The sequence below is a fragment of the Chelonia mydas genome, chromosome 14 (assembly GCF_015237465.2).
Source record: "Chelonia mydas isolate rCheMyd1 chromosome 14, rCheMyd1.pri.v2, whole genome shotgun sequence".
Classification (NCBI taxonomy): domain Eukaryota; kingdom Metazoa; phylum Chordata; order Testudines; family Cheloniidae; genus Chelonia; species Chelonia mydas.
In genome coordinates this window covers 31,496,938-31,519,748 of record NC_051254.2, presented here as the reverse complement: position 1 = coordinate 31,519,748, position 22,811 = coordinate 31,496,938, and the positions used below count along the sequence as shown (strand labels likewise).

Here is a 22,811-nt window from a genome sequence, read left to right as displayed (position 1 = left end):
AAGCTTTAGTTTGCAAGCAGATACTGCAACCATGGATTCACTGTTACCTCTATGAAGAATGTTATTATGTTCCTATTGCATTAAATACTGGTCAGGACTTCCAGTAACATAATTTTGGTTTTGTTTTATTTTAATAAGTTTTTCATTTCTTTTGTTATCCTGCAAATCCTAAAGCACAAACTTCTCTTCAATTCTTTAGTCATGTTGATGTTAATTATAAGGTTTATTTGTTTATATCTGACTTTCATAGCCCAGGCTCACTGGTGAATTTGGTTTACATTATCACATTTCCCCAATGTGGAACACTGATTACGGGCATCACTGGAAATAAGGCGTAAATTTGTAATGTTGAAGGTAATTAACTATTGGAACAATTTACCAAGGGTTTGTGGTGGATTCTCCATTGCTGACCATTTTAAAATAAAGATTGGATGTTTTTCTAAAAACTCTGCTCTAGGAGTTATTTTGGGAAGTTCTCTGGCCTGTGCTACACAGGCAGTCAGACTAGATGATCACAATGGTCCTTTCTGGCCTTTGAATCTATAACATCTGCTCAGTAACTGATAAGTTTTTTGACATCGGTATCAGTCCCACCTAAGCCCTGCAGACCCCTGTCACATCTGCCACCAAGCTGTGAACAGCCCCCCTGACCAGAATACCCCTCTGCACCGCCACTGACACAGCCTACTCACTCAGGGCTGAAATAAGGCATAACTGATCCCTTATGTTACACATTCACCTCTCCTCACATCACAGTGACAGCTCTGCCAATCTGTTCCAGCTAATCCCTCTACCAGTTAGTACAGCTACACCTAACACAGTGAAGGCAGCTAGAGTGTATGCACATAAGTGCTCAAGGGCACCGGACCCTTTTTAGAAGTAGTGGGGAGGTTGCCAAGACCAAAGCACCCCCTCCCTTTCCACAGCTGGCTTCCCTGTCAGTGAGCCAGCTGCCCTCTCTTCTGGCACCACAGCTGCCCCTAGTGGGCAAAAGGTGTAATTGCAGCGCTTCCATGACAGAATCTATTTTTCTGCAGAGGAAAAAAATATCTGTGGGGGACATGAATTGTGTGTGTAAGCAGAGTCAGAATTGACTCCACCCTGACATCTGGTGGTGAGCTGGGGAAGAGGACTTCAGGGGCTGATCTCATTTGCATGGGCACACCCACCCTGCCTAGCATGGTGGGACTGTTTGCCCAAATGGTTACTTTGGCTTCTGCGGGATCCCCAGTTTCTTTGTTATTGGGGCAGGAGTAATAAAGTGTTGTTATCCTGGTTATGTGGATCAAGGACAGTAGAACTGTGCTTGGCATTTTGTGACAGAGGGACTCGCCCTCAACTAAGTAGCACTCGCTAGGTAAGGGACATGGGTTCCAAAACCTAGTAGGTATTTATGCATGGCAGGGGGGCCTTAGATGCTAGTTTGACTCTCTCCCTCCTTTCCATGGTGTAATAACAGAGTTAATTTTGATTCCATTTGGGGGTCTTGTTATATGCTGCAGAGCTGAAATCACTGATAACTACTTCTAAGTGGAGAGGTGTAGCAATCAGATGTTGATGCTAGCACTGGAGCATGTAAAGTGCCCCATACCTTTCTTTCCCCCCCCCTTCCACTGGGGCTGGGAGGTAAACTCTGCAAATGAATTTTTGAACTCTGGAGGGTGTGCACTGACCCAGGACAGAAACTGTGGGAGGGGTGACTTTTGGGTTACTGGATGCAAGAACCAAAGGGAAAGGACATAGCCCAGTCTGCTTGGGGGTGGGTCTTCTGGTTCATGGTTTGTGTTTATGAGCCCTAGTTGTGGTGTTTTCCCAATTTAATGCTAGTTATTTATCTCATGTTATTAAAGATTTTTGCTATACCGAGACTCTGTGCTTGCGAGAGGGGAAGTATTGCCTCTTTGAGGCGCCCAGGGGTGTGTGTGTAATTTTCCCAGGTCACTGGGTGGGGGCTCGAGCTGATTTTGCATCATATTGTTGAAAGGGAACCCCTATGTACTGAACCCATGCCCTTGCTGCTGTCAACTCCTCCTGGCAGAAGGGTTACATGTGCTTATGTTTCTTTTGTTTAAAAGTGGGAGGATCTTGGCCCCCCTGGTTTTGGTGCCGGTGTAAGTGCTGGAATTCAGGTCTGTGGGACACAACACAAACAATGGTACAAGTCTCTCCAGCCTGGATGCACAAAGTACTTAGGCACCTAAATCCTATTGAATACTCATATAAAATCCCCTCAGATTTTCCCCCTATTCCTTCTAATTAGCCAATAGCAATTTAAAACCCACTCAGAACTTGCCCATTTTATCCATGAGAGTTTGAAATATTCTCCATTTCCTTTTTGCTCTCCAAAAACTGCATATTTACAGGGAAAAGTGTAGATTTTTTATTTCCATCTCTCACCCCATTCTCCCCCTTTCAACAACAAGCACTTCTGGGTTTAGAGGGAAAGCAGCTACCCTGTTTCCTTGGCCCATTTGGAGGAGGCAGACAGGTGAGAGGGTTTAAACTTCCCAATGATCCACTTTCCACTCATGCTAGAGAATCCAGTTGTTTCCATGTTCACGTCAATACAAACAGATGTTTGCTGAGGAGGGTTTATTAAGGATGCCGTGTAAGCTCTAGAGACCTTGACTTCCCCTGCCCTTGGTTTCAGGGCTGGGAACGTGTAAATGGCAGGAGAGGTTTGGAAACTGTCAGCCCTAAGCAACGGTGACCGGCTTTTGTGACTGTGCTTGTCTCATTGCAGAGGGTTTCAGAGTCTCTGGTGTGACAGCAACAAGGAGGGACAGGGACAGATATAGGAGTCAGGAATCTCGGTATGAAATGGACTAAAGCCCCTTCTGAAACTTCCCCAGTTATGCTCTTCACCCTGACAGGCTGCAGAATAGCATCCATGTTTTGATCCAGGTCGTTCCATCACCCCGGGGATGGGGAAGGGAAATGGTTGTAGTAGAACCAGCTCAGGTAGGATATTTTCAGGGGACTGCTGAGGGAATTTGTCCTGGAGCCAAAAGTCCATCCCAGATTTAACAAGTCTCAGCAGGTTTCAACAGGGCTCGAGGTATTCACCAGACTCTCACTGCCAGAGAGTCTTAAAAGCTAAAGGCTGATACAACAGATAAATGAGAAACCTCGTGGCAAGGCAAATGGGAGTCACCAAGACCCCGCATACACCCTTGTATCAATTGACTGTCATGTCTGACTGTCCCATTTGCCAGGCATTTGAGAAGTTCATCTACTTTAACTGTACCGAGGTCACCGTTAAAAGTTTTATTATTAATCATGTTTATTCCAGGAATGCCTAGGGCCATTTGAGACTGAGGACCCATTGTGCCAGGTGCTTTACAGAGTAATCAACAGTCCCTATCTCTAAGCTCTTACAATCTAAATGGTCAAGACAGACACAGGGTAGGGAAAAGGGGTATAACAGAATCATAGAAGTGTAGGACTGGGAGGGACCTCATGAGACCATCTAGTCCAGCCCCAAGACTAAGTAAACCTGGACCATCCCTGGCAAATTTTTGTCCAACCTTCCTTTAAAAACCTCCAATGACAGAGATACCACATCCTTCCTGGGTAACCTATTCCACTGCTTAACTGTCCTTATAGTCAGAACACCACTCCTGGCTGCGTCGGCCCTCTCAAAGAGCATGAGATGCTGTGATATGCCTCAGGAGGGCCTTTGTCTCTATTATTTTGTCACTATGTAAGTAACAAAAGTAACAGCACCAAGAGAAACCCGTCACATTTAGCTGTGACACCAAAACCAGTCAGCTGAAGGGGACGTCCGGGAAGGAGTCTGGATCCCCACTTGTCTGCTGAAACATGCTGCAGCTTCTCGCAGGCATCTGGAAACTTGACGCAGCCAGCAGCTGTAGAAAACTGGAGCTCATTAATCCTATCCCTGGGTCTGGGAAGACAGTGTGATGTTCTGGTCAGAGGTAGGCTAACCAAAGCACTTTACATATGGAACAATGGATCAGAAAGACAGCCTGGCTGAGTGACTAAAATTTGGGTTTAGAGGATGAGAGGTCTGGAGTAAAATCCTGGTTCCATTTATGTCAGTGGCAGAACTCCCTGCAACTTCAGTGGGGCTAGGATTTTACCACTGGCATCTATTCCCAACTGTATCTGACGTGACCTTTTGTAATCTTGCTGTTAACTTATTATTAAGTGGGGAGGTGGTGGTTACCAGGTTGTGGCTCTGGCTTTGGCTGGTCTGTAAGTACCTCATACACTGAATGCAGAGTTAAAAGTTTCCAATGGTGTTCTGTGCCCTTCCGGAATACGGAGCGTAGCAAAACCGAAACAGGACACATCATTTGTCAATACAACCTCAACTCTTCCCTCTTTACCTGATGGCCCAGCATGCCAATGACACCCGGATATGTGTGTTTGCATGTGCTCTGGGACCCTTTGGGAACAGAGCACATAATCAGTGCAGAACAAAGTATAACACCTTCTCTTTGTTAGGGCAAAGCTTGGATTTAGGTCAGGAATAGATAACAGGAGCTACTTACACTCAGAGCGCTGCCCCTACGCCACACAAACCATCCCAGATGTGCTAAGGTTACCTTCCTCAGACAGGGTCTGTCAGACCTTCTCTGCCCCCTGCTGGAGATGACAGCACCCTAACGCCTCCTTGCCTGGGGAAATCCCACTCAGGCCTGGGTATGAAAAAAAACATACTTCTTCAGAGGGCTGAGAAGTGACACTAACCAATCAGGACCCAACAGGCAAGCTACAAAGGCTTGCCTGCTTCATCCCCGGGTGGGGGAGTTCTGGGTGATTCTGGGACAAGAGAGAAGCCCTTCTACCCTACACCAGAAATCTTGGGTCAGGTCGGGGCCTTTGTTTAAATGCTGCGACCACACAGTTACTTTCTGTGTTTGTCTACAAGTTTAAAGATGTGGCCAGTCAAACTTTGAGTGTAACTTTCACCAGCACCGATCTGGCTGCATGAGTCCTCTTGCATCTTGCATCACCCGTGCTGAAGAGTCCTGAGACATTGCCTTCACTGACCCCTCACTAAGCCCTAGCGACCACAGTGAGGTCTGCCACCAGACTGCAGACAGTCCCCACGGCAGGAAGATACCCTGATGCACCTCTGCTGACACAGCCTACAGAACTCAGAGCGAAACTAAACTTGGCTGGTCCTTCGAAATCCACACGCACCTCTCCTCATATCACAGTGACAGCTCTGCCAACCTGCTTTCACTGTGATCCCTCCCCCTTTCAATATGGCTGCACCAAGCACAGTGAAAGCACTGGGAGTGTGCAGGGTTGTGGGGAACACCCAGACCAGTAAGGGGTTCTGTCCCCGCCTGCCCTGTAACCTTGGGGCCTTTGTGCTGTGCTGCTAGGGTTCAATTCCCTGACACCAGCAGCCAGCCGCAAGCCTAAGGTCTCACCCCAGCTTCCAATAGCCTCATTACCCCTAGCAGGGTGACACCAGCAGCCCTTCTAGTCCCAACTCTCCCCAAATCCGTCCTCCCCAAGTTCTTAATTACCAGCAGGGATCCTAGAAATCCCTTTCCTGTAGGAAAAAGTGGGAATTGCATTTTTACAAAGAATCTTTAGTTTTTACATTTTTGTGGAAAAAAAAATATATATATATATATATATACAGAAAAACCCTGTTTAGCTGAGCCTCTATTATCTGGTTCTTCGTATTAACCAAGCCACCAGCTGCCTGGGGCTCAAGCTGACCACCTCAGGCCCAGCTGTCCGGGGCTGACCACTCAAGCCAAACTCACCCGGGGGCTGACTGCCCGAGCCCCAGCTGCTGTCAGTTCTGGGTGACTGGTGTTTCGGTTAATATGGGTAGCTGATAATGGAGGTTCTACTGTATGTCAATAAAACATTGTGTTCAACTGAGACCCATATATATATATTGTGGCTAGGGAAATGGAAGGTCAACATTTCATTTTAATTGCAGAAAAGTGTAGTTTTTTTTATCAAAGAATTTTGGGGGTTTTATCACGGAAAACTAGGATCCCCGATGACCAGACACTGAGACTTTTCCCCTCTGGTTTGTATCCCCAGATACCAGCATATTTTGGCATACACACTCCACACAGTTTACACATCAGACACCTGCTTAGGATAAAAATAAATGAAAAGTTTATGTAATAGAAAAATCACAGATTCAAAGATGAAACAGTCCGGGTAAGCAAATGTATACCAGTTACACAGAAATTAAACATCAAGATGCAACCTTTATACTTCCATATTCAATAAAGTCCCTTTTCTCAGACAAGTTACTTATTGTCTTTGAATAATTTCCCACTGGACCTAGGGTTACCAACTTTCTAATTGCAGAAAACCAAACACCCTTGCCCCGTCCCCTGTCCCCATTCCCTGAGGCCCTGCTCCTTCCCCACCCCTTCTCTGTGGCCCCGCCCCCACTCACTCCATCCCCCCATCCCTCCATCGCTTGTTCTCCCCCACCCTTGCTCATCCTCTCATTTTCACTGGGCTAGGGCAGGGTGTTGGGGTGCAGGAGGGGGTGAGGACTCCGGCTGGGGGTGTGGGCTTTAGGGTGGGGCTGGGGATGAGGGGTTTGGGGTGCAGGAGGGGGCTCCGGGCTGGGACAGGGGGTTGGGGCATGAAATAGGGTTCAGAGTGTAGGCTCCTCAAGCAGCTCCTAGGCGGAGGGGCAGCCAGGGGGCTCTTCAGGATGCCCCCGCCTGCATTTGCTGCCCCTGCAGCTCCCGTTGGCCATGGTTCCTGTCCAATGGGAGCTGCGGAGCTGCATCTTGGGGTGATGCCTGCAGGCAGGGGCAGCACACGGAGCCCCCCCTGGCCGCCTCTCCACCTAGGAGCCAGAGGCACATGCCAGCCGATTCCTGGGAGCCATGTGGAGCCAGGCATGGAGCCTGCCTGCCCACTGTGCTACCAACTGGACTTTTAACAGCCCAGTCAGCTCTGCTGACCGGAGCCACCAGAGTTCCTTTTCGACCCTGTGTTACAGTAAAAAACCAGACGCCTGGCAACCCTAACTGTACCCCATAGTTATGTGGGGGGAATCCAGCATTCACAGACAACCTCCCACCATGAGACTGCCCTCCAGTTTCTGGATAAAAATCTCAGGCTATGTCTAAGTTTAAAATGCTGCAGCAGCATAGAGGGATTCTCCCGTCACTGGAGTTAATCCACCTCCCCAAGAGACAGTAGTTAGGTTAATGGAAGAACTCTTCCGTCACCCTAGCGCTGTCTACACCAGGGGTTAGGTCAGCTTAACTAAGACTTTGTCTACACTACAGAGTTTTGCTGACAGAAGTAGCATTGTAGTGTGGACACCTCCATTGTTTTGTTGCCAAAAGCTCAGACCCCATAGCTATGCCAATGTACATTTTTGGTGTAGACCAGTGGTTCTCAAACTTTTGTACTGGTGACCCCTTTCACATAGCAAGCCTCTTGAGCGTGACCCTCCCCAATAAATTAAAAACACTTTTTTATATATTTAACACCATTATAAACACTAGAGGCAAAGTGGGGCTTGGGGTGGAGGCTGACAGCTCATGACCCCCCATGTAATAACCTCGTGACCCCCTGAGGGGTCCCGACCCCCAGTTTGAGAACCTCTGGTGTAGACCAACCCTCAGTTTTTAAAAGCTTTTGCCTTTTCTTTTACCTCCTGGCATGGTGACTCATGGCTATTCAGAGAGGGGAACTTCTAGCCTGTGTCTTCCTATTAACTCTAATGGTCCATCCTTGTCTTTTTCTGGGCTGGATAAGGGATGGGTACTTGGAATTGCTTTTGTGTGAACAACGGGCTTGGGAGGTGCTCCTGACTCCTCCCTGCCCTGTTCTGACGCGGAGCTGAAGTATATGAGCATAAGTTTTCTCTATGCATAAATACATACAGTCATAATCATTGTCGGGAGACAGAGCTCATAATGCCTATCAAGTTCAGAACATTACACCCGCTCATAAAAGACCTTACTCAATCCATGTGTATAATACAATGACCATAGTATACAATCAATTAATTATTAACACATAATTAAGTGTTCAGTTTAACCCTTTTCTTCGCCCCTTGGGGTATCTGGACTCTGATTGTCACAGAGGGCATGCAGATAAATTCTGGAATGCAAGTCTGTGGAGATAATGGAATACAGGTAATGGAACTTCCTTGTGTCTGCTTATTATGACACTGAACTGTTCCCACTATTACCAGCTCCAGAAGGTAGAGTTGTATTGTGGGGATGACTTATACCACGTACAAGTATTCCCATTGATATCATTATCATGTATAGGTAGCTAACTGCAAATGTTTAAATTTAGTAGAAATTGCAGGAGAAATTTGCCTTCGGAAGGTACTTCAGATAAGACAGGACAAGGTCCTTTGTCAATATTTGGGAAGTAAGTTCTATCACGAGTGATGATGTGAAAAAGCACTAATGGTTTGTCTACGTGGGAAAGTTTGGTTTAAGCTAATATGTGCAGTGTTGCCAACGCTCATGATTTTGTCATGAGTGTCATGGTAATTATTGTTTTCCTTAAAGCCCCAGCTCCTGGAGTCAAGTGGAAATGTGATGATTTCAGCCTTCATTCTGAAAGAAAAATTAAATTTCTAGCCCTAGTGGCTGTGGAGAAAGCTTCAAAATGTGACCCCAGTGCAACCTAATGGCTCAAAAAGCAGAAGGCAAATAAAAAGAACCCCAAATCTAGTATTTTCACATGATCTCATGATCTTTAAAGCCAATCTCATGATTTTTGAACATTTGGGGTTGACAATACTGTGTGTGTGTTTAAACCAGTATAGTTATACCGATATAAGTCCCTATGGATGCTCATATTCTGGAACGAGGTCCTTTTTTTTATTTAACTTATGTCCTTTGGGAATGGCATTAAGACAACCAAACAAACAAACAAAAAAGCCACTCATTCCAGAATAAGAGTATCCACATGAGGAATTTATCAGTATAGCTGGGACTGATTTCATTTAGTTGGTGTTGATCCTGCTTTGAGCAGGGGGTTGGACTAGATGACCTCCTGAGGTCTCTTCCAACCGTAATATTCTATGATTCTATGACTGCATAACTGGTAAAACTCTCCAATGTAAACAATCTCCTCACTGGAGAAAGAAGCAAAATAGTGATTGAGAAAGGCAGATGTCATTGGTGGATCAAAGGAAATGGAAGAAATGTTGATGATAACCCAGGAAATCAGACAGCACTCAAGTCCCGTGACAACAAAAGATAAACTTGTGCTATAGGAAAAATACAAAGAAAAAATCTGAAATAAAAGCAGTAAGTTACAAAACCACAGTCAGAACATAGGAAATGTTACAGTAAAAAACACCGTGAGGTGTGATTGCTTAGCTACAAGCATCAATGAATGATCATTTCCCCATCATAACGATACATTAAATAACACAATGAGATCCATCTGCACTATGTTTAACCAGATAAATGATGGAGTGCTAAGGACAATCGGAGTAATACAAATACCATTTTTAAAATAAGTCAGTGGAGTGGAATTCCACTTCCAGTGGATTACAGGAAAGGAAGCACCCATCAGAAAGTGATCAATGGCTCCATGTCTAGTTGGCAGCCGGTATCAAGTGGAGTGCCCCAAGGGTCGGTCCTCAGGCCGGTTTTGTTCAATATCTTCTTTAATGATCTGGAGGACGGTGTGGATTGCACCCTCAGCAAGTTTGCAGATGACACTAAACTGGGAGGAGAGGTAGATATGCTGGAGGGTAGGGATAGGATACAGAGGGCCCTAGACAAATTAGAGGATTGGGCCAAAAGAAATCTGATGAGGCTCAACAAGAACAAGTGCAGAGTCCTGCACTTAGGAAGGAAGAATCCCATGCACCGCTACAGACTAGGGACCGAATGGCTAGGCAGCAGTTCTGCAGAAAAGGACCTAGGGGTTACAGTGGACGAGAAGCTGGATATGAGTCAACAGGGTGCCCCTTGTTGCCAAGAAGGCCAATGGCATTTTGGGATGTATAAGTAGGGGCATTACCAGCAGATTGAGGGACGTGATCGTTCCCCTCTATTCGACATTGGTGAGGCCTCATCTGGAGTACTGTGTCCAGTTTTGGGCCCCACACTACAAGAAGGATGTGGAAAAATTGGAAAACGTCCAGCGGAGGGCAACAAAAATGATTAGGGGACTGGAACACATGACTTATGAGGAGAGGCTGAGGGAACTGGGATTGTTTAGTCTGCGGAAGAGAAGAATGAGGGGGGATTTGATAGCTGCTTTCAACTCCCTGAAAGGGGGTTCCAAAGAGGATGGATCTAGACTGTTCTCAGTGATAGAAGAGGACAGGACAAGGAGTAATGGTCTCAAGTTGCAGTGGGGGAGGTTTAGGTTGGATATTAGGAAAAACTTTTTCACTAGAAGAGTGGTGAAACACTGGAATGCGTTACCTAGGGAGGTGGTGGAATCTCCTTCCTTAGAAGTTTTTAAGGTCAGGCTTGACAAAGCCCTAGCTGGGATGATTTAGTTGGGGATTGGTCCTGCTTTGAGCAGGGGGTTGGACTAGATGACCTCCTGAGGTCCCTTCCAACCCTGATATTCTATGATCCTATGAAAGTCACAAGAGCAGCTCCAGCCAATTTCTGAGCTGCTATAAGGCCCAGAGCAGGCATGTCACGTTCACATAACTTGCCAAAAAAAACCAAATCAAACCCACCCCTGTTTTAAACACCAAAAATATACATGAAAATGATGACAAATTTTAGCTACACTGTTCCTTTAACACCATAGCCCAGGGGGGCTGAGATGAACCCTCCTGGGAGAACCACAAGCCCCTCTGCCTGCCCCCCACAACCAGTGGTGGATTAGCCACTGGGCCAATGGGGCCCGTGCCCAGGGAACATGGCCAATTGAGGGTCCTGAAAAATGGGCACACCCACACCCCAACCTGCTCTGCCTGCCCGGTGCTCCTCCTGGGGAGCAAGGTTGGGCTGGAGGGGCTTGCCCAGCTCCACCCACCCAGCACTCCTTCTGGGGAGTCGGGGAAGCCCCTGTGCCTGGATTCCGCTCCCCGGCAGGAGTGCCTGGCAGGTCGGGCAGGGCAAGCCCCCGCACCCCAACCCCATTTCACCCAGCAAGAGCTCCAGGGGTGGGGGTGGGGACAGCAAGCAGAGGGGTGGGGAGGGGGCCCCACTTGCTCTGACTCAGGGCCTCACAAAACCGTAATCTGCCTTTGCCCACAATTTATGTCGGCTGCCACTGCAGATGGCACATCCCATGTGTGGCAACTTTTCTCCCCTCTGCGCTTCCTTATCCCAGGGTGGTTTCCTCCTTTACCCCACCTACCCACCCACCCCTCCTCTTAGAGCAGGGAGCAGATTCCCATGGCCAGAGAGGGCAGCAGCCTGAGCAAATGTGACTTTTCCAGATCTCCGAGGGGGAAAGGACCAAATTTCCCCCGGGGGAGGGCTGGGAAGAGCTGAAGTGAAACATGGATGTTAATTTGCAGCCTGCCAGGCCTGAAGGCAGATGGGGGAGGTTCCTAAAGGGGCTTCAGTATATTTCACACCCTCAACTTCCTTCATGTGATCCGAGAGGTGTGTAAGGGATGCAGCACCACCATTCGCTCGGTTGAAGGGGAGACCGCCGAGATCCCGATCCGGAGCGGAGTTAAGCGGGGCTGTCCCCTCAGCCCCATCATCTTTAACCTCACCATGGAGCTGTTGCTGCAAGCGATCTCCAATGGCACAGATGGCTTCAACCTCTATGGTGAGAGGGTGAGCATCCTGGCTTACGCAGATGACCTGGTCCTAACTGCGGACGACCCCAAGAGTCTCCAAGGTATGCTAGATGCCACCAGTCAAACTGCCAACTGGATGGGGCTCCGCTTCAATGCAAAGAAGTGAGCAACTCTCCACATCGATGGCAGCAAAAGGGACTCGGTGCAGACAACGGGGTTCCAGATCCAGGGCGAGCCTGTCATCCCCCTGGCAGAGGGGCAGCCATACCAGCACCTCCGCACGCCGACGGGTTTCCATGTCCGGCAGACACCCGAGGACACCATCCAGGAGATCTTGCAGGATGCCACCAAGATCGACTCCTTCCTGCTGGCACCGTGGCAGAAGATAAATGCCCTGAACACTTTCCTGATCCCCTGCATCTCGTTCGTCCTAAGGGGATCTGCCGTGGGGAAGGTACCCCTCAACAAGGCAGACAAGATCATCTGGCAGCTGGTGAAGAAGTGGCTGTTCCTTCCCCAGAGAGCCAGCAACGAGCTAGTCTACTTTGCCCACAGGCATGGCGGTGCTAATGTCTCCCGCATGGGCGACCTGTGCAATATTGCAGTGATCACCCATGCCTTCCGCCTGCTGACGTGTCCTGACGCTATGGTAAGGAACATCGCAGCGAAAGCCCTCCATGACATGACAAAGAAGCGGATCGGCAGAGCCCCCTCCAACCAAGACATTGCCACCTTCCTGAACGGCTCCCTGGATGGTGAATTCAGACGGGATGGGCGTAACATCGCTTCATTGTGGTCCCACGCTCGCAATGCCACGCATCGCTTGGGGAAGCGCATCGGCTGCTGCTGGGACTGGTGCGAGGAGCGCCAGGAGCTGGGAGTCCTGGTGCCACAGATCAGGTCCGACGACAACACCATCATCACCCCGAGCACCAGGGGCATGCTGGAGAGGACCCTGAAGGCAGCCATCCACTCACTGTACATGGAAACCCTGAAGCGTAAACCGGACCAGGGTAAAGCCTTCGAACTGACCAGCAAGTGGGACGCCAGCAACCACTTCCTCACCGGCGGTGGCTTCACCCATTTCACTGACTGGCAGTTCATCCACCGTGCCCGGCTCAACTGCGTCCCGCTCAACGGAGCCGCCTGCCACAGGAACCGAGACCAGCGTTGCAGGAAGTGCGGCTACTCCAACGAGACCCTGCCCCACATCCTGTGCGGCTGCAAGCCCCACTCCAGAGCCTGGCAGCTGCACCACAATGCCATCCAGAACCGCCTCATGAAAGCCATCACACTGCACCTGGGGGAGGTCGCCATGAACTGTGCCATCCCCAGAACCGAAAACCAGCTGCAACCTGATGTGGTCATCACCAACGAGGCCCAGAAAAAGATCATCCTCATCAACATCACGGTCTCCTTTGAGAACAGGACCCCGGCCTTCCACGAAGCCCAAGCTCGTAAGCTGGAAAAATACGTCCCCCTTGCCTACACCCTGAGAACGAAGGGCTACAAGGTGCAGATGGATGCCCTGATTGTCGGAGCCCTGGGTGCCTGGGACCCCTGCAACGACTGTGTGCTGCAGACCTATGGGATTGGTCAACGCTATGCATGGCTTATGCGTTGCCTCATGGTTTCAGACACCATCCGATGGTCCAGGGACATCTACATCGAACACATCACCGGCCACCAACAGTACCAGGAGGGGTGAGCCGGAGCGACATCGTGCATCAACTATGAGAAAGGGGCCGAGAGACTTTTTCCATATGAACTGGAACCATAAACTCACTGAACATTAATCCTCACCAAATGAGGGTAAATCCATCCTCATCATCGTAGCCACTCGTACTCCACACCTGACCAGAGCCGTTATATGAACAACATACCCTCCTGTCTCAACGTCTGTACTTTGACCCGTTAACCTTTTACCCCTAATCGGGGATATTGCAGATTATATATTCCTTACGCCACCCGATCCTAAATCCTAAACGGAACTTCGCACCCCCTGATAATCGGTATGTTATTCCTTGATAACCAGAAACTTCTATGCTTAAACTCTGTACCATTTTTTTAAATTTTAACATCATCTTAATAAAATTATTAAATCTATTTCACACCCTCATTTCCCCCCGCCCCCTCTTTCCCTGCGAAGAGATGCTCTAGGCTTTGGTTACAGCTGGTCCCGAAGGAAGGCTGCTGCCGCCCGAGTTGGTATCCACGGGCACAGGAAACGGCTGGCTCAGCTGAGAGCGGTTGCATCCGGTGCTGGCAGCAGCGAGAGTTTAGGGCTCCCAGAGGCTGCCACAATCCCAGTGATCGCAGCAGAGGACAAGACAGTGCGCGGCTCCTGACCGGTCAGTGATCACCGCTGCTGGAAGAAGCTGCGCCTGCTACCTCCATTGTGAGCCAGGCTGAGCCGCTGCCCAGCGGGGTCTGCGCGGGGAGAGCCCTTCCCTAGCGCCCCCTGTGCCCAGCCGGGGGGACTTTCTGCGGTGGGTGGAACCAGCCCCTGGAGCAGCCCCGGCCTCTGCCGACACCAGCCCCTGAGCCGGAGCCTGCAGGTGAGGGGAGAGACCCGGGGAAAGGGCTGGGGCCGGGGGGGAAAGTGACTCTGCATCAAGGGCCCCTCCTCGCCCCAGCTCTGCTCCCGGGGGCGGGGGTCTGCGAGTCCCGGAGCTGCTGCCCTCCCTGACCCCCCCGGCTCTGCCCCCTGAGCGCCGGCAGGAGCCGAGCCAGCGCCGGGAGAGCGACCGCCCCGGGCCGGGCCAGGGACCGAGTCTCCCAGCCCGAGGGGAGGGGAGGGGGCAGGAGGGAGACAGGGGCAGAGACTGGCAGGGGCAGCAGGAGCAATCAGCGGGGAGGGAGGTTCCCGGCTCGCAGCCCTGCCCAGCCCCATTCCCTGCAGCACCCCGGGCAGATTGACTTTCCTGGGAGAAGGGGAGGAGCAGGGAGAGGAAAAGCCAGTTCCTGCCTCTGCCTGGTCCCCGCGCTGCTGGGGGGATCCCCTAGAGCGGCTCCTTTGGTTGGGTTCCTTTCTAGCATTTGGGGAAAGTCTTTATGGGTTTAGAGAGCCAAGGTGGGGGAGGGGATATCTTTTATTGGACCAACTTCTGTTGGGGAGAGAGAAGAGCTGGAGCTGCACAGGGCTCTTCTTCAGGTCTGGGGCCAGGTCTGGGGCCAGGTGGGGAAGTCACCAGGCATTTTTCCAGCATTGCAGTCAAATCTCTTCTTTTGTATACAGCTTAGCTAAGAGCGCTCCCCAGAGACGAGCTTGCCAGGACCCTGAGATAACTGTAGCTGGACCAAGCTCAGACGGAGAAAAAGAAAGGTACATGGGACCATCTGCAAGGGCTCTGGGGGCTGTTCTGAGTGTGGAATGGGTGGGGGATGGCACGGGAGTGCCAGCGTGGTAGGAAGAGACAGATTGGACTCACAGGGTGTGTCTACACACACAAAAAATCCCTGCAGCAGTGAGTCTGAGAGCCTGTGACAACCTACTGGGGCTCACACTCCAGGGCTCCCCATGGTGTAGACATTCAGGCTCGGGCTGAGACCCTCCCCTCTCACCAGGTTTCAGAGCATGGGCTCTAGTCTGAGTTGGAATGTCTACACTGCTATATTTAGCCCCATAGCGCAGTTGACATAGGCTCTGAGGCTGGCTGCTGCAGGGGGGTCTTTTGCTTTGTGGACATCCTGGCAGACACAGTATGAGGGTGGATACAGGGAAGTGGCTGGAGAGGGGGTGATGGGACAGGGAGGGGTTACATGGCTTCTATCCCCTATTCCACAACAGGGCCCATCTCTTTCCCCCTTTATACAGCAACATAGCTAGGGGTGGAAGACTCGCATATTTATTGATAAATGTCAGTAAACATCTATTTCACAGACACAAACCAATGAAAAAATATTTCCCTCAATAATACTCAAATTTTACAAATAGCCAAAGTAAGAAAAATGCGGTTTGAAAACTTATGAGAGTGAAAAATCCAGTGACGTAGCCTTCTGAATTAGGCTCGTTACAAACAGACTAGTGAATGTACAGTAAAACAAGGCTTGATTTGTTGATTGAAGGATATTTACTATGTCTGTTCTGACGTGATGCTGACAATTTAGCAGTTTTGAAAGCTTTACATTTTGGAATCTGAATATCTGCTGTCTTTAAATAATTGCCTGACCACCTTTCCCCCCCCCCCCCATTTCATACCACTGCGAAAATGTAAATAGATAAAAATCTAAAAATGTGCTTTAAAATAAACATCAATATTATCCATCAGAATTGTAACAAAATGAAAATTGAGTGCGACTAACCCGAAATATAGCAGACCGACAATTCTGCTGTAGTTAAGATTGAGCGTCATTTTCTGTTTAACAGTAGACTATGGTAGAACTTCAGAGTTACGAACACCTCGGGAGCAGAGGTTGTTCGAAACTCTGAACAAAACATTGTGGTTGTTCTTTCAAAAGTTTACAACTGAACATTGACTTTAATACAGTTTTGAAACTTTACTATGCAGAAGAAAAATGCTGCTTTCCCTTTATTTTTTTAGTAATTTACATTTAACACAGCACTGTATTGTATTTCCCTTTTTTTTTTTTTGTCTCTGCTGCTGTCTGATTGCGTACTTCCAGTTCCAGATGAGGTGTGTGGTTGACCGGTCTATTCATAACTCTGCTGTTCATAACTCTGAGGCTCTACTATATTCTGAGAGCGATACAATCAATCTGCAGATTGTCTTGAAATTTTCTGAGCCTCATATGGGTACTGGGGTAGTGATAATGTTCAAATCTGGGATCATTTGAGCAAGGATTTCCTGCGTAACCTCCCCTGAAAAAGGAATATTTTACTGAAAACCCCCCCAAGTCTCATTCAACTACCATGTTTCTTTGCACACCTAGGGCACTAACCCCTCCTCAAATTGATCTCAGTCACCTGGGGTTTATCTCAGCTCGCACATGGCACCTAGTGCCCTTTCGGGAAAGCCATATTGAAAAAGTTATTAACATTAGAGTCTGGAACTTCAGGTCAGCATATGCCAAAGTGAGGCACTTAGCAGAGTGAAATTCACATGTGCAGCAAGATCTGGGCACGGTTGAAACCAGAGGTTTTCCAGGCAGTGACAGGGGGTATACTGTGGTTATGGACCCTGACCCATGCACTGTGTGTTTGAACCCTGCCTTAGGCAGTTTTCAAGACAGCGTGTCCTGTGCTCCTTGCATTCTACATGGGCTTCTTTTGGAAACTGTTTCCTGAGACCAAACTTTCTGGTTTAAGAGCAATATTAAAGTAGGAGGGAATGGGGCAGATGGGGTGTATGTACCTCGCTGTGTTTTTAAACCAAGGTGCACAGATTTTGCATGTCCCTCTCTTCCCAGGATTGGGTCCATGCCAGGATAGGGCTTTGGTCTTGGCAGGTTCAGAAAGGTGTAAGAGGTGGCACAACTTCCATGCCAGAGTCAGAACATCCCCCAGTGTGTGGCGCTCCCTAAATTGTCTACAGTGGGACTCGCCCATCTCTCAGGAACCATCTGACCCCATTAAGGGTCTCCAGGAATATTTTCCCACCCACTCGAGATATCTGTAAATGATACTGTCTCCGACTAACTGGTCTCACCTGTTTCTCTTTCAGTGGAGCAGATTTTTCCAGTTTCCCAAAGGTAATGTGGTTCCTATCTGGAACCAGAGGCAGAGCTGTGAGTCCCAAATCTCCAGGGCTTTGAGGAAAGGGAGATCCTTAAAACATGAACACAGGTGAGGAGTTGGTGAAACGGATGCAGAAATTATCGGTCACTGGAGTATCGTATCCTCACAGCAGGTATTGCTTATGGCTTCCCATCCACCCTGAGGCCAGGCAGTCGCTCCCTTGCCATTAAGTGTTCAGATTGGCTGTGGAGGCAAAATTGGTCCCCTCCACTCTTCTGGCAAGGGATTTGGCTCCTGATTTTTCAGTCTCCCCAGCAGTTATTTTGGTTTGTTCCCCCCTTTCCCATTTCCCTTTTTGAGGGTTCCTTTCTCCATGGCAGAGGGAACATTTCATGTCTGGATTCTCTTTCCCAGCAGGTGATGGGACGGTGGGTGAGAAACAGGAGGAGAATCCACAGCAGGAAGGTCCTGAGCAAGTGGAACCATGTGGGATAGTATCGGGAAGATCCAAAGGGGACATTTCCTTGAGTCCTGAGCAAGAGGAAGGCCGTGAGACTCAGCGCAAGTCAGAGAGGCAGAAGAGCAACCAGCAAAGGAAGAGAAAGGATGAATCTACTTGCCAAGGGAGAAATTTGGAGGATCCTAGTGAAATCATGGTCCAACCACGAGTCCACATGAAAGAGAAACTGTATAACTGCCCAGAGTGTGGGAAAAGCTTCGCTCAGATATCAAATCTCCTGGTACATCAGAGAATCCACACGAGAGAGAGACCCTATAAATGCCCTGACTGCGGGGAAAGCTTCACGCTGAACTCAGACATTATTTCCCATCGCTCAGTCCACACAGGAGACAGGCCCTATAGCTGCCTTGAGTGTGGAAAATGCTTTGCTAATTTCTCATCCCTTATTTCACATAGACGAATCCACACAGGGGAGAGACCCTATACGTGCCCCGACTGTGGGAAGAGCTTCAAGCGGAGCTCAGACCTTAGTAAACACCGGAGACTTCACACAGGAGAGACGCCCTATAAATGCCCCGAGTGCGGGAAAAGCTTCACTCAGAGCTCAAACCTGGTTTCGCACCAGAGAATCCACACAGGAGAGACACCCTATAAGTGCCCCGACTGTGGGAAAAGCTTTAAACAAAGATTCAGCCTCATCGTACATCAAAGAATCCACATTGGAGAGAGATCCTATAAATGCCCCGACTGCGGGAAAAGGTTTAGTAACAGCTCCCAACTTATTAGACATCGACGAATCCACACAGGAGAGAAGCCCTATAACTGCTCTGAATGCGGGAAAAGCTTCAGTCAGAGCTGGGGAGTCCTTAGACATCAGAGAATCCATTCAGCAGAGACACCCTATAAATGTTCTGTCTGTGGGAAAAGCTACAAGGGGAAGGATTCGCTGAAGTCCCACCAGAAAGTGCACACAGCATAGAAGGTTTCGGGAGCTCTTCCTGTGGGGCAATGGATCTCAGCCCTCTGGAAGCATGTTTCATCTGAGGATGGTCTGGGCAGGGGAAGCAGACTGGTGGCTGGTCTGGGTTTCAGTGGAGGGTGGTCGGTGAGGGGAAGGGGAGGAAGAAACACTGGGTACTTGGTAGATGGGTCATTTCAGGGTCTGGGGGGAGCAAGTGTATCAGTGGGGATACATTTCTGTGCTAGGGGCCCTGCAGGACTGTAGTTTATAGAATCATAGGACTGGAAGTGACCTCAAGAAGTCGTTTAGTCCAGTCCCCTGCACTCATGGCAGTACCAAGTATTATCTCTAAACCATCCCTGACAGGTGTTTGGAGATCTTTAAGAACAGGTTAGACAATAATGGAGATTTCACAACCTCCCTAGGCAATTTATTCCAGTGCTTAACCACCCTGACAGTTAGGAAGTTTTTCCTAATGTCCAACCTAAACCTCCCTTGCTGCAATTTAAGCCCAATTGCTTCGTGTCCCATCCTCAGAGGTTAAGAAGAACATTTTTTCTCCCTGCTCCTTGTAACAACCTTTTAAGCTTGAAACCTGTTCTCATGTCCCTTCTCAGTCTTTTCTTTTCCAAACTAAACAAACCCAATGTTTTCTCTTCCCTCATAGGTCATGTTTTCTAGACCTTTAATCATTTTTGTTGCTCTTCTCTGGACTTTCTCCAATTTGTCCACATCTTTCCTGAAATGTGGCACCCAGTTGGGGCCTAATCAGCATGGAATAGAGGGGAAGAATTACTTCTTGTGTCCTGCTTACAACTGCTTACAATTAGTTATAAAACACCAAGAGCTGCTGATCTGAAGTGACAGGATGTCAGTGATGCTCAATTTATTTGATGTCTCTGCAGCTGCAGGGAGGCAGGGGACAGAGATCGGAGAATTCATAGGAATACATTCCCCCGAAAGGATTTTGCTGTTCTGGTGTGGGCAGTATGGTGTAATAGAGCAGGGGCTGTTGGTTCTCTGGACTCCTGGGATCTAGTCTCAAATCTGAGTGGAGTGAGGGTAGAGAGCCTGGCAGTCAGGGCTCTTGGATTCAATACCCAATTCTGCCTGTGTCCCCTTGTGCGACCTTGGTCCATTCACTTTCTTTCCTCTCTGTGGGTCCGTTCCTCCCATCTCTACAATGGGGATAATAGCAGATGCCCACCTCCGTGTGGAGGCGTCAGGGGTCGCTGATCATGGTGTGGTCAGTGGCTCAGGAGGACAGAGGTGCCAAGAGAGGGAAAATGTCATTATTATTATTATTATTATTACTGTATTGTATTATTCTCTGATACTCTCCTGTCCCTTCCCAGCTCTCTCTGTTGGGGGGATGGTTTTCCTGAGTTAGCTTGAGTCCCTTGTCCATGTTTTCAGGCAGGGGATTATGCCTGAAATAGCTTCCTGGGAAGGGATTCTCCCCTCCTCTGTGGACAGAGGGTGGGAGAGATGGGGTCTCATGGGTCTGTTTCAAGTTTCAGGGAGTCTTTATGTCTCTTTGATGTTTTTACCTCAGTAGGTTACTTTTTTGCCCAAATAAATGTCTAATAAAACATTCCTGGTCTGTCCTGGTCCCCCAGGAATTTCCTTCATTTTTGGGCTCTAGGGCCAGGGGAAAAGTTCCCCAGACCTGTTCAGTTTCCTTCCTGAGGAGGAATCACTTACTCCCCAGCCCTTCTGCTGACGTCTCTTGTGAGGGCTAAAGGTTTAATTTCAGGAGAGGGCCATGCAGCTCTCAGAGAACTCAGCTAATTTACCTTCTTCTTTGTGTTTCTGGACCATGTTGCAATTTGAAAAAAAACAAGCGAGTGCTGTGTACTTTGCATGGGTTTTATTAGAAAATATAATCAAGCAAATATGTAGATTAAACAAACATATAACTGAGGCTAAAACTATTCTAACTTCACTAAACGTAGACGGAGTTGATCATGGTATTGTTTCCGGGTTTTTTTGGATCATCGATTTCCAATCGAATTAATACCGCAGGTACTCAGATCCCGAGGCTGATGAAAGAAAGAATTGCTTTTAGTTAATCCTGCGGCAGGAGACCAAAGGAGGTGCCTTTAGTCTAACACCCTCTGTGGCAGATGCAAGACCTTGGAAGTATGGAAACGTAAAAGACTATTGCAATGATATGTGCCATCGGCATTTTGTATCTCTAAATGTTATATGTACCTCTGGGAAGTAGGGATTATATGATTGCCCCATGGGGGAGGATAACTGAGCTTCTCCAAGAACTAAATCCAGTGGTGGTTAATTACTGAAGATCCCAGGGCAGTTAAACAGCCCAAGAGCAGCACCACTTTCTGGGATGACTTGCATAGACTGGCTCAGACCAGGTTCAAGGGGCCCAGGAGTCAAAGAAGGAGCGTGTGGTATAAAGGGCCGGCCTGAGCTGATTGAAATCCCTCATTATGAGTTAGTAGCCAAGAGGGCAAAACCCTGCTGGAAGGACTGGAAACCTAAGGGGGTCGCCCTGTGGAAGACGGCTGATAAGCTAGCATGCACGCAGACTGGTGGTTGTTTTATGATATGTGTTCTCTGTAATGTTTTTGTCCTAAAATAAATGTACCATGCTCCGTGAAAGCTGGCTGGTCACTGTAACCCTGAAAGCCCCTTCTGAAGTCCCCCAAAACCCGTTCTCACCCCAACAGGTGGCAGCATAACGTTCATGTTTAGCTCCCAACTGTCCCTTCCTCCCAGTGGCTGCAGTGGAGACAACTCAGGTAGGGGATTTTCAGGGGCCTGCTGGGGGGTTCATCCTGGAGCCAAATTTCCAGCCCCAGATTTGCCCAGCCCCAACAAGTAGGAATAGAGTTCAAAGTATTTACCTGACTCTCACTGCCAGAGGCGAATACCACAGATAAATGAAGAACCACCCAGCAAGACCCATGGTTGATGCCCATTCCCCACATACACCCTGGTATCATTTGACTATCATGTGTTCCATGCATTTGGGAAGTTCATCTGCTTTAACAGTGCTGAGGTCCCAGTTAAGGAGCCCAATGTTTCTGGACAAACTATCAAAAGTAACAGCACCAAGAGCAACCAGTCATATTTAGCTGTGACACCATAACCAATCAGCTGCAGGGATTTTCTGTGAAGGGGTCTGTGTCATCACTCACCTCCTGAAACATGCCATAGCCTCACATGGATATTTGGAAAATAGATACACCCAGCAGCATCAGCCGTGGCAGTAGAAAACAGGAGATCGGGAATGCTATCCCTGGCTCTGGGAAGACAGTGTGGTGTACTGGTTAGAGGTAGGTTCATAAAAGCACTTATCTGTGGAACACTCAATCTGTGGACAATCTGAAAGGCAGCCTGGCTGAGTTGCTAAAATTTAGCTCTAGCAGATTGGTGATCTGGAGTAAAATCCTGGCTCCCTTGAAGCCGGTTTGAAAACTCCCTTCAAGTTCAGTGGGGCCAGAATTTCACCAGTGGTGTCTATTGCCGTCTCTGTCTGAACAGACCTGGTGTGATCTTTCTGTTAAGTTGTTTGTAAAGTGAGCAGGTGGCAGCTCATGCGTGTTATTAACTCAGGGGCTTCCTGTCTCTCTGCCTGTCCAGCACAGACAGGCTCTCTCTCCCCAACCCTTCTCACGGAGGGGTGCACTGTGGAGGGGGGCCCTCGGATGAGAAGCTGGGCAGAGGATGCAGGAACAGTGCAGGGACTTACATGGAGTCATGGGGGTTATTGTTAAGAGGGACAAACACAGGGAGTGTGGCTGTGGGCGTCTGGGGAGGCAAGGCTGAAACCAGAAAGTCCAGAGGTGCCAGGGCTGTGAACTGCCCAGCCCAGAGGTGCCGGGACTCTGAACTGCCCAGCCCAGAGGTGCCGGGGCTCTGAACTGCCCAGCCCAGAGGTGCCAGGGCTGTGAACTGCCCAGCCCAGAGGTGCCAGGGCTGTGAACTGCCCAGCCCAGAGGTGCCGGGACTCTGAACTGCCCAGCCCAGAGGTGCCAGGGCTGTGAACTGCCCAGCCCAGAGGTGCTGGGACTCTGAACTGCCCAGCCCAGAGGTGCCAGGGCTGTGA

General features: G+C 49.0%; 5 protein-coding genes across 9 annotated transcripts in view; 2 read left to right on the top strand and 3 right to left on the bottom strand.

Moving 5' to 3' along the window:
- LOC102947012 (E3 ubiquitin-protein ligase TRIM58) overlaps nt 1-22,811 on the bottom strand; it is a 188,699-nt gene that overhangs the window by 106,252 nt on the left and 59,636 nt on the right. The gene's annotated exons all lie outside the window — the stretch shown is intronic.
- The window catches only part of LOC114020077 (zinc finger protein 239), a 479,276-nt gene that overhangs the window by 396,833 nt on the left and 59,632 nt on the right, over nt 1-22,811 (bottom strand). The window lies entirely within an intron of this gene.
- The window catches only part of LOC122462963 (zinc finger protein 501-like), a 293,402-nt gene that overhangs the window by 210,968 nt on the left and 59,623 nt on the right, over nt 1-22,811 (bottom strand). The window lies entirely within an intron of this gene.
- LOC114018211 (zinc finger protein 501) overlaps nt 1-22,811 on the top strand; it is a 225,968-nt gene that overhangs the window by 178,421 nt on the left and 24,736 nt on the right. The window lies entirely within an intron of this gene.
- LOC122462969 (zinc finger protein 239-like) lies at nt 13,823-21,361 on the top strand. Of its 4 annotated transcripts, none has more exons than XM_043528881.1 (4): nt 13,823-14,028; nt 14,916-15,002; nt 17,302-17,423; nt 17,733-21,361. In XM_043528881.1, the coding sequence occupies exons 3-4, from the start codon at nt 17,414-17,416 to the stop codon at nt 18,752-18,754; spliced, it is 1,032 nt and encodes a 343-aa protein (XP_043384816.1). In that variant the 5' UTR covers nt 13,823-14,028; nt 14,916-15,002; nt 17,302-17,413; the 3' UTR covers nt 18,755-21,361. The 4 variants fall into 4 exon arrangements, with proteins under 4 accessions (XP_043384816.1, XP_043384813.1, XP_043384814.1 ...); XM_043528878.1 differs by having other exon boundaries at nt 13,908-14,235; nt 17,730-21,361; XM_043528879.1 differs by having other exon boundaries at nt 13,913-14,028; nt 17,730-21,361.